General features: G+C 36.4%; 1 protein-coding gene across 2 annotated transcripts in view; it reads right to left on the reverse strand.

Annotated features, from left to right (window-relative positions):
• adgb (androglobin) overlaps window positions 1–18,629 on the reverse strand; it is a 32,758-nt gene extending 14,129 nt beyond the window's left edge. The window contains exons 1-23 of one of the 2 annotated variants that reach the window (XM_055021497.1): window positions 18,441–18,629; window positions 18,209–18,350; window positions 17,650–17,742; window positions 14,867–14,938; window positions 14,573–14,749; window positions 12,389–12,528; window positions 12,208–12,294; window positions 11,815–11,990; window positions 11,577–11,621; window positions 9,811–9,881; window positions 9,301–9,475; window positions 8,906–8,959; window positions 8,736–8,789; window positions 7,881–7,974; window positions 7,741–7,773; window positions 7,237–7,375; window positions 4,320–4,365; window positions 3,362–3,458; window positions 3,200–3,263; window positions 2,966–3,061; window positions 1,974–2,082; window positions 1,617–1,767; window positions 104–218 (exon numbers count right to left, since the gene is read on the reverse strand). In XM_055021497.1, the coding sequence (XP_054877472.1) occupies window positions 104–218; window positions 1,617–1,767; window positions 1,974–2,082; window positions 2,966–3,061; window positions 3,200–3,263; window positions 3,362–3,458; window positions 4,320–4,365; window positions 7,237–7,375; window positions 7,741–7,773; window positions 7,881–7,974; window positions 8,736–8,789; window positions 8,906–8,959; window positions 9,301–9,475; window positions 9,811–9,881; window positions 11,577–11,621; window positions 11,815–11,990; window positions 12,208–12,294; window positions 12,389–12,528; window positions 14,573–14,749; window positions 14,867–14,938; window positions 17,650–17,742; window positions 18,209–18,350; window positions 18,441–18,514 (2,304 nt within the window). In that variant the 5' untranslated portion in view covers window positions 18,515–18,629. The remainder of the gene's footprint in view (window positions 1–103; window positions 219–1,616; window positions 1,768–1,973; window positions 2,083–2,965; window positions 3,062–3,199; window positions 3,264–3,361; window positions 3,459–4,319; window positions 4,366–7,236; window positions 7,376–7,740; window positions 7,774–7,880; window positions 7,975–8,735; window positions 8,790–8,905; window positions 8,960–9,300; window positions 9,476–9,810; window positions 9,882–11,576; window positions 11,622–11,814; window positions 11,991–12,207; window positions 12,295–12,388; window positions 12,529–14,572; window positions 14,750–14,866; window positions 14,939–17,649; window positions 17,743–18,208; window positions 18,351–18,440) is intronic. The other variant, XM_055021498.1, reaches the window with a different exon arrangement.
• Window positions 18,630–18,754: the final 125 nt, after the last annotated feature.

The following is an 18,754-nucleotide window of genomic DNA, read 5'->3' on the forward strand; positions in this document are numbered from 1 at the left end:
TTGTCCAGCAAAAGGGAAATAAAAATACTCTGTGTAGAGTCAAAGATACTATATTGTCCACCAGAACCACCAACATGATCAGCTGTTAACAGTTTTGAGTCACCTTTACTAGGGCGGGCATAATGGTTTCTTCATCTCCTAACATGAATTGAGTCTCACTGCTCAGGTGGATGTGGTAGCCGAGAGTCGCACGGACATGGAGGCAAAACACATTGCGCCTGAGAAATGACAGTGACACAATACATTTTTAAAATACATTTTTGCAGCTCACACTGTTGACTAAACAGACTATAAGGACGTTTGCTACCATTTATTCAATACATTTTACAATATTTCAAACAAGTAAAAATGTACGTAGGTAGTTTTATTATCTGAATGTTCCACATGAGACAATATGCAATTTGGCTTCTTATTGGGCAAAGTGACAAATGTATTTGTTTTCCCCTATTCTCTTTTTCTCACATCATTTCTATTTTACCGAAAGGTGTGAAAATGTAAAATGTTCATTATTATAAATATGGACTGGATTATTCAGTATTACATACAACCCAAAATCAATTTAGTATTGAGTTTACCATTGTTGTTTTACTTTACACCTTTCTACTTTATTTTTTTTATTAAACATTTCTTTATGCTCCAGAGAAAAACATCTGATAATCCGAGCATCTTCTATACAATTTTTTTTCCAATCATCATATATTATCATACATAACCAATGATTGAAAATGATCAGAAGCTAATTTAATACTTTTGAACACTGGGTAGGAAGCCTATATTTAAATTTCCCTGAGTATTTTAGACAGATTCACAGCATTCTTGGAAACGGTACTGCATGTTTCCATTTTTCTCTGTGGTGATCAGTGGGTCGACTGGTCAAGAGTGCTCTACTAACAAAGTCTGTCTGCCAAATGCCCAGCTGAGTTCACAGGGTCTGAAGTGTGGAATTCTGCTACCCATGACCCATTAGCTTTATACAATTCAGCAATCACAGAATTTAGTAAATGGGTGAGCAGTGAATCAAAGCTTGGCTAGGGCTACAGAAACTAAAAAGAAGAAAACAAAAAACAGTGGAAAAGAATAAAGAGTAGAACAAAGATGTGTTAGGGGAGTACATTTCATAACAAAAAAGGAGTGGAAGTATTATGGGGCATTGTCAATTGAGTGTTGTGCATGATTATGGCTCAGCAGTAATTGCACTGCTGCACACTTGCACCTGACCCCAGAAACTAGGCTTTCTCCTTCTAGGCCAAACTATTGCCATTAATAGAGACAGGGACAGATAATTTTTTGCTGCCTTTCAGGACTACTGTATTGTGAAAATATGTGTTCACATTATAAGAGCCACTTGTAAGTTTTTCAATGGCTGTAAACACACACACAAAAGGGAAATAATGAACCACTTATTTACCGCTGTAGGAAATAAGAAATATTCATTTGAAATATGGCTATCATACTATTATTTATTTTGTTTAGATGAACAATTGTATGTGGAATCTTTAAACATAATCTTCCAATAAATTAAGTTCTTAACTGATGCAAATGAGAGCAAATGCTTTCATGTTTTTTAGTGGAAATATATATATTTTTTTTTTGCAGTTTTAACAAATGAGTCCTACCCTGCTGGCAAGTTAAGAATAGCTGCCTTTGAGAAGGTGGTCTTGATAGTGAGAACTGGAAGCTGAGCCTGCAGGGATGTCCAGGACTGAGGTTGAATAAGAAGCGCTGCACACCTGTGTATTCCAAATGTCGCTTTCTCAACAGGACATGCTGAAATGGAAAGCATTTCCAATATAATGGTTGTACAGTTACATTTACATTTTGTAAATCTAAGTTACAAAATGTTAATGCAACACAAACTATGATTTTTCTTTTAGCAACAACTTGATATACACAGCACACAAGTAAGTTAAGCTTCTTACAGAAACTACACAGAAAATTATTTTCAGTGTGTTCATGTGCAGATAACCCCTTACTCTTTTCACCAATGTCTCCCCACTGAAGAAAGGCAGACAAACTGATGAGTATCTCTGAAGGTTCCAGGGAGTCGACAAAAAGATAGTAAGTTCCTCTTACTTCTGAACACTGTGCCAAGAAACACACAAGACCGACATGTTCTTAAATAAAAACCAGAAGAGGAATGAAACAAGAACACAGGAAAGCTTTATGGGAAAAAAAACTAATGCTGAAGGTAAACTCTTAGCAGGAGAAACTGAAGGAGAGAAGGTGAAATGCATATTAAATATTTTCTCAGTGTGATTTTACGTGTACAGTGATAACTGCTTGTGTTGTTCTATTTTTTAATTCTACAGGCAGTTTTCTAATGATTTTTTCACTGATTAATGAAAATGAGGTGCCTTCCAGAAAATTCCTACATTTGTTTTGGGAATAAATGCATTTTTTGAGAAATGTGAAATGGACCTTTGTCCAGTCTCATTCTTATTATCGACTCATGACCAAGGATCTTAACGGAGGCATGTGAAGCCCGCAGGGCTAAATGTTTTAGGTTCTTTCCTGACCATCCTGGATGAGTTGTTGACACATGGAAGTAATGGTCACTGCTGAGAAGGTTCACCACTGCTCCATGTTTTCAAAATGTATGGACAAAAGTTATCAATGTGGTTTTCTTGAGTCCCAAAGTAAGCAAGTTAGTTTATTTTCTATTCTTGAGTGTCTTAAAATTCAGCTACAATGTGTTGCTTTTTAGATCTTTTTGTCTACCTTTTGTTATCAGACAGCTTCTATTTCAGTAATATTTTGACCCTACATGTCAAGACAGTAGCTGACCATTTACTTTTTTCACATATGGTCAGGTTTAGTTTGGAGAGCTTTTTTGTGTGATATCTTTGTCTTTAGTTAAAATGCCTTAAGTGATTGGAAACTTTGGCATGTCATAAAAAAGAAAGAAATAGACCAAATCTATAAAGAAGAAAATAATTTTTCAAAATGTGTATGTTTGCATATGTACCTCAGCACTTGCTATTTCCACAGACCTATTGGTAGGATATTGACAAGACGTTCCAGAGCCGCTGATACAACCCATATCTTTTGACAGGAAAATGCTCTGATGATAAAGGAACAGTCAGGTATCACAATAATCAGTATTAAGATAATATCCAAAGCACAAACCAATGAAATGTCAGGAAACAGCATGGTAAAAATGCAGATACCAGTCATTTATTCTCTTTTTTTTTTTTTTTACCTTGAATTGTGATTTCTGGATATGATGAGAGTACATCTGGGGTTTGTGAAAGACCAACAATGACCTGAAGAAAAACAACAAAGGAAGATTTTTTTTATTGTTTCACCCAACCATTACTTCGTGCACTGTGATGTTTCTTGCTTTCATTTGCATTTGTCTCACTGAAAACATTTTGCAAAGTCCTCCATGTCCACCCATGTGGTCTGTAGGGGTTTGGTGTTCGTGACTGTAGGATCTTTGAGTGAAATTGATAGTCGATCTGGAAGGAAGTGGATTGAACTTAGGTCAATAATTCATCATGACTACAGGAATGTTTGTCATAGGATGAAGCACACACACACAAAATCATATAATGAACAAAATAATGACCTTTTTGATATGACTAATAACTGAAATGAGTGGCACTTTTCATGTCACAGTGATAGTTCTAGTCTCAAAACGCTGCAAGTAAATGTGTGTGAGTCATAGCAAGTTATCCTAGACTCAAATCATTACAGCAAGTTGAACTGGCCAAACTCCCACATAATGGCACAGTGTAAGCACACATGCACGTCCATACTCCCACTCAAACTCCCACTATCTCTGTGCATCCTGTCCAAAGTCACAGACATATATATGCACACATACAGGCTCCATCTAAAAAAACAAATAAAAAAAAAAAACTGAAAAAAAAAAAAAACACGCACATGCAAATTGTCTACCCCCGGGTTCTACTTGAAGTGAGATTCTGATCAGTAAGCTGAGCCTGCGAGGGCAAGCGTCTCTGCCGCTGAGCAATGGTGGTCTGCTAACTCAAACTGCAGGTGTTACTAAGCAACTAAAAAGGGGCAGAGAGGAGGCAGAGAATCGGTTTGCTGTCACAAACTGAAATTTCAATCCTGTCTTCTTCAAATGTTCACTTCGCCTACAGAGACAGAAAGATGGGTGCAAATATTTCCCATCATAGTCACTAGGCTGAACTCCATGGATGCTTTCAACTAGACCAAATATAATAACGTTTCGTGATGTATAATAAAAGACCTTGTATAATTTGTCTTATAATCAAATATTTGATTTCTTACAAGGCAGTTTTCCACACAGATATTAAGTAGTAAAAATATTTCATGGAAATAGCGTTTACCACAGAAGATCGGATCAATGTCCTTTATCTTGTCCTCTGCTGTAACCTAGAGGGACAATGAGAGACAGAAAAAAAGGGAGAGAGGCATGAACTGTGGGACGCTGACAGAGTACCACTGCAAGAGATATGCTTCTACCCTCTAGTTAATTCCACGCCAGCTGTGGTGTTGTGCCATTCTCACCCGACACAGAGACACAGTTTAATGTGACAGGGCCTGCTCCGCCCCAACTAAAATCACCACCAGGGAATACCAGCTCTAATTTACTTTGAATGCAAGTGACAGAGGAGGAGTTGTTGTGCAGTGTAGTTTGTTATTTCTTTTAGTGGTGGTTCACACAGTGACTCTGATTTCCCTGTAATTCTGCCCAATCCTTTAAAGTTATAGCACTAATGGTTCATAATTATAGTCTTGAAATGTTTTCTTAAGCTACTTTTTCTCTCATTTCCCCTTTTTGTCCTCTCAGTCTGCCACTAAATACTCCTGGCTGCTTTTACTTGAAGTGTTTTACTATTAAGAAATAAATTTAGGGAAATGAATGAAGAATAAAAGGACTCAATCTGAATAAAGATTTAGTCAAATACATTAAGAACATCTAAATACAGTTTTTCCACACAATACACCTTCACCTTGCAACCACAAACTACAAGGTATTTTCATTGGGATTTTAGGTGACAGGCCAACACATGGTCTCTTTCTTTAAAGAAACACTTCTAAGAGAGATTTTGCATTTGCCAGTTTCCCATAAAAACCAGACTTGTGGTGCACACAAGTATAGGTGCCCCGTTAAAATCTCCTACTCAAGCTGTGTTTCTCTGCAGGTCCCCCAGAGTCTTTGTGAGCCTTTGCTGTCTTCTCTACTTAATGCTGTTTGCCAGAGAGAAGATTTGACTTGTGAATGCAACTAATTGTATTTTATTTCATTTAGATTACCTGAGGAAAGGGAGCCAAACACAAAAGCTGGAATACTTCCATTTCTTGTAAAAAATAAAAAAAAAATTAAAACAGTACGGTACTTTAAGTACTATAACATTAAATGAAAAAATATATTGGACTTTCAGGTTTTAAGTGATAAAATGGAACACATTGGAGTATTTAGATTTCAATCTTACCAATTTACTCTTAATTTACAGTGCTGTAAAATGAGCTTTGCTGTGAGCTTAATTTCAGCGAATTTAAACAAAAAACAAGGTATGTATGTCTTGATATCAACAACATACAGAAAATATGTTTTTGATGTCAGAGCCATATAGAAAATATGTCTGATATCAAAACCATACAAAAAGTATGTCCTTCATATCAAAGCCAAGTACAAGAAGATGTGCCCAGGTCTCACTGATCTAAACCTTCCTCCCTTCATTTTAAGTCTTTGTCAAAAAACATTCCCTTGAGGAACCAATCTGGTCAATGTCCAAGGGTTTACTCATTTCTGATCCAGAATTATAATTTTGCATTGTGTAGCTTCAAAGTATCCCCCACCAAGACTCTCTGACTCAGAGAGAGACAGAGAGTGTGTCTGCTGCTGCATGTGAGTCACCACTTATTCAAATAAGTACCCAGAGATTCAGACAGACAGAAAGAGGCATTGTGATCAGGAGGCACACTTAACCTCCTCTCTACTACTGTAAAAGAGCTCTGCTGCAACAGATATGCCAATATGCAGGTGTCTATGTATGTTGGCAAAAGTTCATAAAACTTTAAGTCACGCTCCAAGTCATGCAATGTTTTTTATACTCGTCCATGAGACGACTCATCTGTGTGGTGAGATCGGATTTTGAGACTATATTTGCGTCAGATATTACAACAAAAAAGCAAACTGATAAATGACAAAGCTGTAAGTTTGGATGACCAGCCGACCATTTGATAAGTAAAAGCAGGGAGCTTTATGAATTAACAGTATAAACCCCACTCCAAGAGGGCACTAATGATGTCATGATAGCACCTCCCTTTTGTCTTGGAGTCAGCAGCAGAGCTCAATGCTATTGGTCAGGGTTAACAAAAATGGTGGGAGGGGAAAACACAGCAAAAAACCCTTTTTGCTTGATTCACAGTCTCAGCATGTGATCCACCATGTGCTCGCCAGGAAAAGCGTCACACACATGACACATGCAAACTGATCTGAGAAGTCTGCGCACACAAATCTAATTAGCATGCCAACACTGTCCTAACCTATCCGCCCTATAACTGCTCAGTGTTACACAAGAGGGCGATTAATATGAATGCTATTTTTTCCTGCATATGCTGGGGGAGGAGTGTAATAATGACGCCCCCGAGAGACGTAGACACTCATGGCTCACCATCTAATTGCAGTTCTTTTTTCATCAGCATAGTAGATGACACTTTCCTGTACAACACCTATGCACCACCACACTGCAAAGATTTCTTGCTTTGTAACTATGGACTTATCACTTTCTATCCATTTTAAGTCCCTTTTCATATCCTGTTCTATTGCACATTAGTTGCCTCTCTGTGCTCCTTGCCATCCTTGCTTCTGTCTTTGTCTCAGACAGAAGCAAGGATATGTCTCCTGCTTTGAATGCTAGCCTCTGGTATTTTCCTTTCTGAGCTGGTTCTTTCTTTAGTCCAAATGTGCCTCTGGTCAGTGGTGGTTTGACCAGGAGATAACAGAAGTGACTTTGAGATTGGTGGATGGCAGCCGTGCTGTCACAAACACACAGGACTCTACTGATCAGCCTTCAGCTTCAATGTTTTATGACTCTAAAGAGGTGTGAGGGCACAAGAACAAAACAATGAAAGGTAGTAACAAAAAGCTACAAAATTGTTCTTCCTTTTTACAGCACTGAAATACAATTTCTCAAAAATCCTAAAATCTGCAGAAGCCATCAGTCCATTTCCCCTAAATTGTTCAGTTTTATATGTTAAATCCATTTATTCTAAATGTATGTATTAAAAGCAGACCTGTGGCAACACTTTCAGTTCGCCAGTGTTGCTTGGCTCAGCTACTTCAGGTTCATGTTTTTCTGCCTCCTCTGACTCGGTAATCGCAAACATACCGAGTTTACGGGTACGCTTCCTTGGTGTGCTCACTTTGGTCTCTCTGCCACACAAAAACACATTGCCATTATAATAAATGGAACAAATTTTACCCAGAAAATAGTTCTGAATGCTAAGGACAAAATTTCTACCTTAAATTACTGGATAATAAAAAATGCATAATTTTTACATCTTGCAGTTCTGAGCAAGTACACTTGCAAAGCCATTTTGCATCAAAGAACAGAGAGAAACATAAGAACAACATATGGGGTCAGTTTTCTTGCTTTCTTACCTTAGTGATAAGAAAGTAAGAAATAATATAATATTAGCACAATTTAAAAGCTAATAAAGAAAATTGAATCTTGCAAAAATAATGTACAAAGAATAGTTCAACTTGATTTTATATTTTGATCATTTAAAAGAACATACGGTCCTGGGGTGCAGGAGTCACTGCTTATGCCACTGCGAAAAACAAAAGCCAATATTAAAAGACAATAGTATCTTGCAAAACCAAAACAGAAAGAACAATTCAACTCAATTTTATATTTTGGTCATTTAAAAGAACGTACAGTTCTGGGACAATGCCGCCAGTGGTTGCGGCACTGCGAAAAACAAAAGTGCTGGTAACCTCAATGAATTTCTCATGTGATGGCTCAGGTTCCTCTGCAAATGGAGAAAAATTAAAAACTTGAACATATTATGCCAACATTACTTGATCAGTCAGAGATCAGCAGGTGTCGGGTACAAAGAGCTATTTAGTACCAGAAGTTATGTACCAGCACAGCTCATATTTTCATGTTGGCATGTAATACTGGTTGACCTTTTTTTAAACAGGTAGAGTCCAGCAGGTCAGACTGACAAAGCTACCAGCTCTGACTCTCCTCAGGGATGTTTTATCTTCACTGTTATTCATTCTATACACCAACACAAATTGCATAAGTACTATTCCAAATAAACAATTAAGTAAATATACTGATGATACAACCCTGGTAAGCCTTTTAGATAACAAGAGGAACAGTCCTGAACTTCTTCATTAAGTAGTTCAAAACATCTAAACTAATTCTTAACACAACTAAAACAAAAGAAATGACCATAGACTTCAGGAAGCTTCAGTCACCATCTCCAACCTTCATCAATGGAGAGCAGATTAAGACAGGTTCATCTAAAAGGTTAGATGAACCTGGGCACGGTGCTAGACTGAAATTTAAAGTGGGACTCATGGAGTGATTTTATCAGCAATAAAGCTCAGTGGAGACTATGGTTTTGAAAGACAGACAGCATGGCAATGCTACAGACGTTCAGAAGAAATCCTTAACAAGTCCAGTGGCCACAGCCACAAAGAGAACACTTTGCAGAGCACAGCAAAAATATGCATGGACAAAGTCATAAGGAAGGCAAACAACATCATAGCAGATAATACACACCTGGTACGATCTTTATTTGAGGTGTTTTCTTCAGGGCGAAGGTACTGCATTCCTCTATTCTCAAGAAACAGGACAATAATTTCTTTCATGCCACTTTTCCAATCATGGACAAAATTTACATGGACAGAGTTATGAGGAAGGAAAACAAGATTACAGCAGACAATATATACCCCTTAAGATCTTCATGTGAGATGATTCCCTCAGGGATGAGGAACTGCCTTCCTCTATGGTCAAGAAACAGGACAAAATGTTATTTTCATACCACAAGAAATTAAATCATTAAACAGCAAAAAGGCACCATAAATTGCTGAGGCATTCAAATCACTTTGCTATTAATGTCATAGTATACTGTGTGCATGTATGTCTTTTCATGTAAATTCTTCCTGACAATGCTGCAAACCAATCACACAATTCATCAATTAATCTATCGAATCTATCACGTTGGCCAACACACTGTGGAAATGCCTGCACCTTGTTTGTTTGATATACTCCCATGCATTTTCTTCCAATTTTCCTTTCACCATGCTTTTATTTCCAAACATACTTCAATGTCTCTTTTTCTTACTTTGAGGCTCAGATGTGACTACTATCTTCTTTCGCAGACGGATGAGTTTCCATCGGGACACCATCTTAGCTTTGGGAGGAGGCGTCAGCGAACATGAACGGGTTTTGGACAACAGGACAACATGGCTGTGCAGCATCGACAGACCATAAAACCGTAAAAGCTCTGAGGAAGTTGCCTGTATGACCACAAATGTCAGGTGCACAGAAATAAAAACATCTTCAGAAAAAGTTAAAAATACTTCTTTAAAACAGTAAAGTTAAAAGTATTTGCCCCTTACAGATTTCTGCTTATTTTTGTTTTTTCCACACAGATCATTAAATAAATATCAATCTGAGATAAATATAACTTCAGAAAACAAAATCCAGTACACAAATAATCATTTTGTTAACCTTGCAAAACACATTTAGCCCTATGTGAAACGGTGTCTGCCCAATTAGACCTAATAAATGGCTGTGACAGCATTGAAACCTGAACTAGCCAACAAGAGCAGAACACTATAAACATAAATACCGTTTTAACAAGTCCAAAAGAATCTTGTAAAGAAGGGTAGAAGCTGGCACATACTGCAACTTTTAGAGGACCTGAAAAATACCAATGAAAATGGTTTAAAGATCTGTAACCAACACAAAAGTGAGATGAAATTGAGGTGTGCATTTTCAACTTGCCTTTTTTACAATGTTAACATTAACATATAGTGCAACCAACCATCTTCTGAAATTAGCTTATTAGTAAATTGAGGTTATCAGTTTGCATATTATCTCATGAAAATATCTGTAAAGAAAGCTTTACAGTGAATGCCTTAGAGGTTCGTTAGACAACATTAGAGGGCAAAAATTATTTACTGTGTTCACTAAGGAACATTGCAGACTTCTCAGGGAGTAACCTGTGGAGTCGTTTTAAGCAGGGCCATACAATGAAATATCCAAAGCTTGAGAGACATAATGTCCACAAATGGAAAGAGTGTCACAATAGCGGTCCATCCCAAAAATAGCCATTATCTAATCCGACAGGCTGAGTAAAGAGAGAGAAGCAGGAGTTGAAATTGGCTAATGGCCAAATCTCAGCTGAATTCATAAAGTAGCAGGTATTGGATAACTTTGATCAACCTACAAAAAGGGTAAGTTTGCAGTCTAAACTGAAAACATTCATTACATTTTTTCTTAAAAAAAAAAACAAGTGCATTGCAGTGCACTTGGTTGCAGCAAGGTGGCCTGAGGTTTTTATGCATGAAGTTTGCATGTTTTTCATCAGTCTGCGGGGGTTCTCTCCAAGTAGTTTGATTTCCTCCAAAATCTCCAAAACAGGGCCGTTAGGTTAATTGGTCTCTCTAAAAGTGTCCAGGAGTGAGTGTGCTCATGGATGGTCGGTTGTCTTAAAATGTTCTGTGACGAACAAACATACTGTCCAGGGTGTATGAGGTCTATTGGCTAGTGAGTACTGGACACAAACAGTACCAGCAACGGGCCTGAAAAGATAATGATTGAATGGATGGGTGGATGAACAGAAAAAATTAAGATGGAATATGGAGAAAATAAAAACATACACATTTAATAGGGCCCTAAAGAACTTAATTTTATATAATTTTGTGACCAGTACAAATACTACAAAGAGATAAGTTTGAAATTAAAAGTCAATTGTGAAATTTTAAATGGCTGGTAAAATGTTTCTTCTATTAGCCATAGTAGCTGGTGAAAGAAATGTATTTCTATTAGTGTGAAGAGATAGATAAGTGGCCAATGGCAGAGCTGTAGGACCAACAGAGATGCACCACTCTGGCAGATTCTGCTAACATGATAGCTCATATTTATGCACTCCCCAAGCCTGGCCTTTAGGGAAGAGTGACAAGAAGACATTCATTGCTTAAAGAGAACCTTCAGAAACACTGTTTGAAATGTGCCACAAGCCATGTATCTGACAAAGAAAAAATATGGAAGGAGGTCAAATTTTAGGTGTACATAGCTTTACTTTGCTAAGGCTATTTACATTTAAGAGGGCTTGGGAAAGGAAGAAAAGAGTTTTTTGTAAAAACAAAAAAGAGCCAGTAGGTAAAAAAGAGACAAGTTTAAAATATTTGGAAGCTGAAAATGACTTGGTGTCATACAACCGACAACAACAAATAAAAAAAAGCTATTGTCTGTCTTCATCCAAACTTTGAACATAGTGTTGATACCATTTTACAATCTGCTATATGCATTGAACAATTCCACTGTATCACAAAATGGTCTTTTCAAATTATCTTCAGATAAAATTTATCTCTGAGGATGTTTCATTCCTACCTGGATCAGCCAAGTAACTATAGACGGAAGCTCTCCTGGTTTTATCTACATAGATGCAAAAGAAGATAACACCAAGAAATGAGACATAAATTAACATATATATTGTATATGGCCAGATGGTAGATGATTGGTTGACTAATTTAAAACAAGATGCAATTTAGAAATATGATGTAAGCATTAATCTGTTCATAAATGTGTATTTCAGTGAAAATTTGTTTAACTGTGCAACAATCTGGACCTGTGCTTTTTTCTGTCTCATGGACCACACTCTTATTGTCGTGATGAAGGATATCTGTCCCTCCAACAACTGCATCTTCACTGTCAGAGAACGACGTTCCCATACCCGCATCATCGTGTGTAAATTTAGGAATGGTGTCTAGAAGGAAATCCCATATTTTTTCTGAGTGCTTTGGCCTAAGAGGATGTAAAGAAGAACAGAATTAGTTTAAGACAATATGACTCTGTAAAAAAAAAAAAAGAAAAAAAAGGCATTAATAGTGAAATTGCAAATGTTTTATGTGGTTTTTATCTACAATTTTTATCTACAATGTATTTAGTGTTTTGGGTGTGACATCCTGAGCTGCAGAGAACTGTGTATAGCAAACATCCAGCAGATCGGTAAAAATCTTACACTATAGGAGTGATTACTGGCATCCAGCCAGTGAGGGAGTGGATGAAGGTGAAATCACCCATCTCGCCACCAACCCTAAAAACCGGACTGAGAAAAAAAAATGAAACATAAAAACTGGTTAGAAATATGCTAACTGTAGTATGTAAAGTGCTTAATTATGTTGTGAAACACTATAACTTACATTGTGGAGGCTATTTTAATTAGAGCTTTAGCCAACAGCATTGGCCAAATTTCTGATTGACAAGTCGAGGCAGGGAGAAGCAGATTATTATCTTCATCAAATGGCATGTTATCATCCACAGTCAACTTTCTCCAGGAACCCTGAGGGTAAAGAGGGAGGACAGAAAAAACTGAATGAGCTGCACATCTTTCAGATAGAGTGGAAAAAATATACTGTATTACTCATCCAGGCTTTTTTATGTAAACATTAAGAGTAATATATCAGGCTTATGTGAGTGAATTTCTGATTTTCTTTGCGATCTAACTGATTTTTTATTTTTTTTTATTTTTAGTAAATGTAGATTTTTTGTAAAATTTACATTTACAAAAAAATTTAGATTTTGTAAACTGATGGGTTTTACATATCAAAAATAAATAAGCTATTCAGAACATAAGCCATTCTAGAAAATAATTTCTATGAATCTGGATGATTATTAATAATAATGAAGTTCTGTGGTTCCAGGGCAGCATGTGGCTTAGCACCTTTGACTAAAAAATATTTTTTGGATACAAGCTATGCTTATAGACACAAAGATGCTTGTTTTAGCCGTCTTCCCTCTTTTCTGGCGTATATAATAATATGGCACCAACAGTACATAGAATATTTTTGCTTAGTCTTTTTATATCATAAAAAAATTTGTTTTATGTATTTGCATTTTTATATTTATTTTAAAAGACACTGAACATGTTAAGTTGAAAATATTTTGCAAAAATATATCTTACAGTAGAAATTCAGTGTTTCATCATTGTAAAACCCCAAAGTAATAAAGCTGTAATTACCACAAAACATTGTAAATAATATGCTGAGCATTTATAAAAACTAAACTGGCACTTTAAAATAATGTTGGGTTATTAGTTAACATTAAAAATCTACAACACTGTTCTTTGTTTGAATAAAGGCATATAGTAACACTTGCTGTAGGAGAATGAATGTTGTTTCATAGATATTGTAAAAAACAGTGTCAGCAATGATTGCAGTGAGTAGGTAATATGGGTAACTCTAGTAATAATGTCGAGTTACATTTATTGCATGCCAACTTCAGGCTTCGTGCTTTTCTCCATTCTACCTTCTAGCAATTACTGCCATTAGATTTAGAGCAACACATTGAGTAGATACTATAAGTCTGTTTGCTAACTATAAAGAAAATAAGCAATCAGGTGACATGTCTGATTGCTCACAATCATATCTTTTACTTATCAGAACAGTGTGAACAAGCACTGAAAACCTCTACAGAACAGAGAAAGGGTGGAACACTTAATTTCTTATTTGGTCTTTATAGCTCCAGGAATGTATTTTCCCCACAGAGGAGGCTCTTGATGTGGTCATTGGATGTGGTGAAGTATAGTGCAAGAAGGGAGAGACTTTAAAAACACAAGATAATTGTGTGCAAGACATAATGAGGACAAAAATGTATGTAAGTTATTTGCATATTGCAGAAACCTGAACAAATAAAGAAGCTAAGCAGTCCTCCAAAAATGTGACAAGGAAACAGGAAATGGGGATAGTGGGGGTTGGGTGCCTAATGCCATCTCAACAACCATCTGTTGGGATGCTATGGCTGGCATGGAAAGTGATGCCTACAACTGTTATGCTTGTTTGTCAAAGCAAGAATCAACGATATAATAAAAATGTTTCCCAGTTGACCCAAACTGTTGTGAAGAACTGCAAAAAAATTATCACTTTAGAGGTCTGTAAGATGCACACAAGCTCACAAAATGGAGTTTTAAGCTATATCCAAGAGAAAGATTTTTAATTTTGACTGGCTTTACAGAAAAAAAAATCTCAAAACTTTTTTTTACAAAATAATATAACTGCAACCAAAGTTTAACTATCAAACTTGAGTCAATAGTTACACTATTGTTACAATAACTCGTGTTAATAAGCCTCATCTATTCAACATATTCATTTTGGTACAGCAGTGAGGCTGATTGATTTTACCTCAGAAAACAAGATTTTCTTATCCCTCCCTCCATTGTATCGGAGGGAGGGATAGTAAAAAGAGTTCATTCACATTTTCATTGGCTAAATCTGATATAATCTCCTGTGTAAATAAATGAAACACTGTGCCTTCATATAGGCATGATTACAAAACTACTGTGACTTCAGGAATATCTTTATGAATGTATATTTTTCTGACAGGCTTACCATCCAGTAAAGTCTGACCACATATTTCCCATAGTTGTTAAAAAGTGGCACATGACCTTTCACCACATCACACATTGAGTAGATGTGCTCCCAGGGTTTCCAGCTGTCTTGTTGGAAGGTTGAGTCTGTATAAAGCATCCAAACAATATGGATCTCACTGATGAGCCACCTCATCAGCTTCACAGAAGGGAGGACAGAAACAGAAGAGAAGACAGGCAAAAATTACTGTCAATGTAAGTGTTACATGTTCAATGCAGAAATAATATTTACACAAAGAACATGTTAAAAACTAACCTCACAACCAAACAAATGATTGTTAGGGGAGACCAGGTCAAAGTCTGTTTTGTTTTCAACCACAGTGACGTCCTAAAAACGACAGAGACACTGAATTGCCTATAAAATATTTTACTATTCAACACAACTATGATATAAATACATACAAATGAAAACATATTTCCATTCACAGTATAAAAAAAACATACACAACCTTAGATTTTTTGTAACAATATCACACACTAAACACTTTCTTTCTTCCTGACAGAAGATGTGTCAAGTTTGACAGACACTCCTTCAAAAAGCAGGTTAGGCTGCTAGCACAGCTTTTTAGGTCTGTCCACAATCTATCACAAATTTGCACTTGAGCTTTAGTTTCATAATGGGACTTGATAAAGTTAAGGTTTCTGTGCATTTGCCAACAGAATCTGCCTTTATAAATTGCTTTTAAAAATAAAAAAATAAAAAAATAAGCAACTCCTCTCTGACTGTATAAGATTTGTTTCACAGTGGAAAATGACATTCTTGTCAGCTTCAGACAGGATCTTCACAAGGATGTTGCTTCATGTCTGACGGATACACAAATCTTGCACCAGATGGCTGTATCCATAAATTATGGTGCAAAATTTTCCACCAAAATTTGTGGTGCACATACAGTTCCATCGATTTGAACCATATGACTGGACATTTCCAAGGTGTTAAAGAGAAAACATTAAGACTAAATGAATGTCAATGTGAAAATAAATGGTTGTGTGCATTTTATACAGCAGCATGTACAATTTTAACTCAATATAAACAAATACCCAATTTATGAAATAATCTACTGTCAAAGGCCAATAAAACATGCAATTCAAGATCCTTAAATTTAAATAAGGAATTTAAATTGAAATGCATTTAATTAAAATACTAGTACTGTTTTACTTATGCCTGTCCTGTATCAGATGTCAGAAACACAAGTTTACTGCAAAAGAAGGACGTTTTTGTTGTTCAAACTGAAGAAACTTTTTTCAAGGACATTAAATCATTTCTTTCATAATGTGTATCTTCGGCAAGACAGACAGCTTTTTCAGAAGAGTGTCTGCTTCCTTCTGTACGGCTGATTGCTTCCTTGATTAGCCTCTGCTCCTTTTGTATGAAACCACTGAAGTCGTTTTGACTTCTTGAGTGAAAAGGCAGAATGTGACTTGGCAAAGACTGATTCAAAATAACAGGAAGCTTCCAGTTAGTAAGTGGTCCATACACCAATGTGAAAAGTAAAGTGATGCAATTACACTTAATTGGAGAAGGTTATAGAAGATATCTGTATACTTTTCACATTGTGATGCAAGGAGAAATTTACTTTAGGGATTTATTGCTGAGAAAATTACCCTAGGTATTCAATTAGCATATAAATCTGGATAAATGGAAAAGGCAAAAGGAAATCAGTGCCTCGTAAATGAATTCATGTGTCTTGAACTTTTTCCACCTAATGTCATGTTTGAGTCACAGACTTGGAGAGGTCTATTAAGTAGACCAACAAAATCATGGACAACTGTGAAGTGGAAGGTAAATCTGGGTATTTTTTACACATTGTGATAAAAAAAAAGAAAAAATGTAGAAACTGTGGTATTCATCTGTTTTTTACACTTATTTGCTCTGTTAACCCTGAAGGGAAACAAGGCCAGTAGACTCTGGAGGATCTGGAGAGATATAATGCTCAGGTGTGTAAATCTGGGACACTTCGTTTTGAACTCCTTGATGGAAGTGTGACAAGAATAAACCTATAGATGGGGGAGCGGTATGGACAATCTGTTCTTAGCTTTAACAAGATATGTAGAGGATAAAATAAACGTGCAATAGAAGGTGATCTTGTTAGTCTCTCACCATGTCTAATAGCAACTAGGCACATCAATATGAACACATGAAGACCCACAAAAAAACATAGTGGTGATGGCATTATGTTGGCGAGGACTGTTTTCTTCAACAGAGATAGCCAGGGTGGTTAGTAAATGTAAAGCTATATGGAGCATAATGTCATTTAATCATAAATAATTTAATCATTTGATCACAACTGCTGCAGGCTGCGAAAAGACTAGCAGAGGTTTTGATTTCCAGTAGAACAACAATAATATAACCAAAATTACAAAAGAATTGTTTATTTCAAAGCATTAAAGGTCCAATCGAAATCCAGACCAAAATCTGATTGAGAACTTTGAAAGAACTTGGAGACACTTTCAATCTGATCTGTCTAACCTTGAGCCATTTTCCAATGAAAACAATATCTGCATTTCAATTTATAGACGTGCATAACTAACAACGAGACTGTAATTGCAGTTAGAGGTGACTCTCAAAAGCTTTGACACTACTTTATTTTTATCTATCATATGAAATCTTTTTAAATACATAAAATACATACATGTTTTATGTTAATATAACAAATTTTGTAAAGGTTCAATGGGATAAGAATACCGTTTTGAGGTGTATTATAAGAATTAATGTTAGTTGCAATCTGACACAAGATCCAAAATTAATTGTCTTATAAGTATAAAAGTGGTCAAAATTATTACTTACAATTTACTTATTTAACATAATTTTTTTTATGCTGAAACTTGGTGATCCATTTGGTGGGACAGACTGCACTGTTGGACGACATTTAAAGTCCAATAGGAGTCAACATATTTATTAAATGGCCAAAATTCATATAGCTTCATTACACAAGTATTAGACTATTGCGTTTGCAGCTATCCCCAACTAAACCGAACTGAAATTAAAGGTTTATATTTTGATAAAAAACAACATAATTCTGAAAGGGATGGTATAGTTACCTTATCAACAATAAACTCAGCTGGACGTTTCCATGTGTGAACCTTCAGGATTGAAGGTAAAAACACCTTTCCTTCTGGATCTTCGAAGATTGACTGAAAAGGCAACTTAATTTTCAAATATGTGTAGATGCATATTTGAATCATTTTGTTTGAATGTGGTGAAGAAGTTTAACTATCCCCCATATATGGATTAGATTAATCTTTCATGAAAATTTGCAGTGCTTTTCAGAATGAAGTACAAAGTTCATCTAAGGAATAAGATATTTAGAGGCTTTAAATAACAGGTCTGTAACAACACAGATTGTAAGGACAAAAGTAGCAAAGAAAAGACAAAACATAAAAGAAAGGAAGGAATCAAAGAAAGGATGAAGGGGAGAGAGGGAAGGCAGCTGAAAAGGAAACTTGAAAAGAAATGACTCTAAAGGAAGCAAGGAAGGATAACAACAAGGCGTTTTAGATGATGAGACGGAACAAAACCCAGATCTGGAAAATACTGAAATCAAGTTTCTCACAGTAGGAACCGTCTTTCACTCACTACCACCCCGGGCCCCATATTTACAGAATTACTCTTGGCCTTGGTTGACTTTCTGCCTTCTCCTTTAGTAGAAACGTCCCACTTCTCCTTGCTGACTTCGACGTCGCTCCACTCGGGCCAGATGTAAATTTTGGACTTTTCGAGGCTCTCGGAGGAGTTGGCTGTCCTAAAATACCGACACGTTCGCGTCACCTTTGCGCACTTTTCTGTGTTAGCAAACGGCAAGGCAGCAGCGCAGCTGTATTTAATGACTCACTCATACTGCCGGTCAGACGCAGACGTTTTGCTGGCGGCGTGATCCCTTTTCTTTACCTGTGCTGGTTTGGACATTGTGTTTATGTCGGGGGGGAGGGGTGGGGTTAAAAAAAAAGAAAAGGAAAAGTAACACGAAGCGCCTTAATTATATTCGTTTCATAAGCGTTTCTTTCTGCCTGTCGAAGTTTGACAGTTGCCTGGCAACCGAGCTTAAAGGAGCAGGGGCACTTCCTGTTCCTTCTTATTTTGGTAATGTGTGCTCAAACTTTTCTGCCAATCACGAATGAAACATTGAGAAGTGATATATCTGCCGAT

This window comes from Poeciliopsis prolifica, unplaced genomic scaffold (genome assembly GCF_027474105.1).
Source record: "Poeciliopsis prolifica strain line A6 unplaced genomic scaffold, Auburn_PproV2 SCAFFOLD076, whole genome shotgun sequence".
NCBI classification, from domain to species: Eukaryota; Metazoa; Chordata; class Actinopteri; order Cyprinodontiformes; family Poeciliidae; genus Poeciliopsis; species Poeciliopsis prolifica.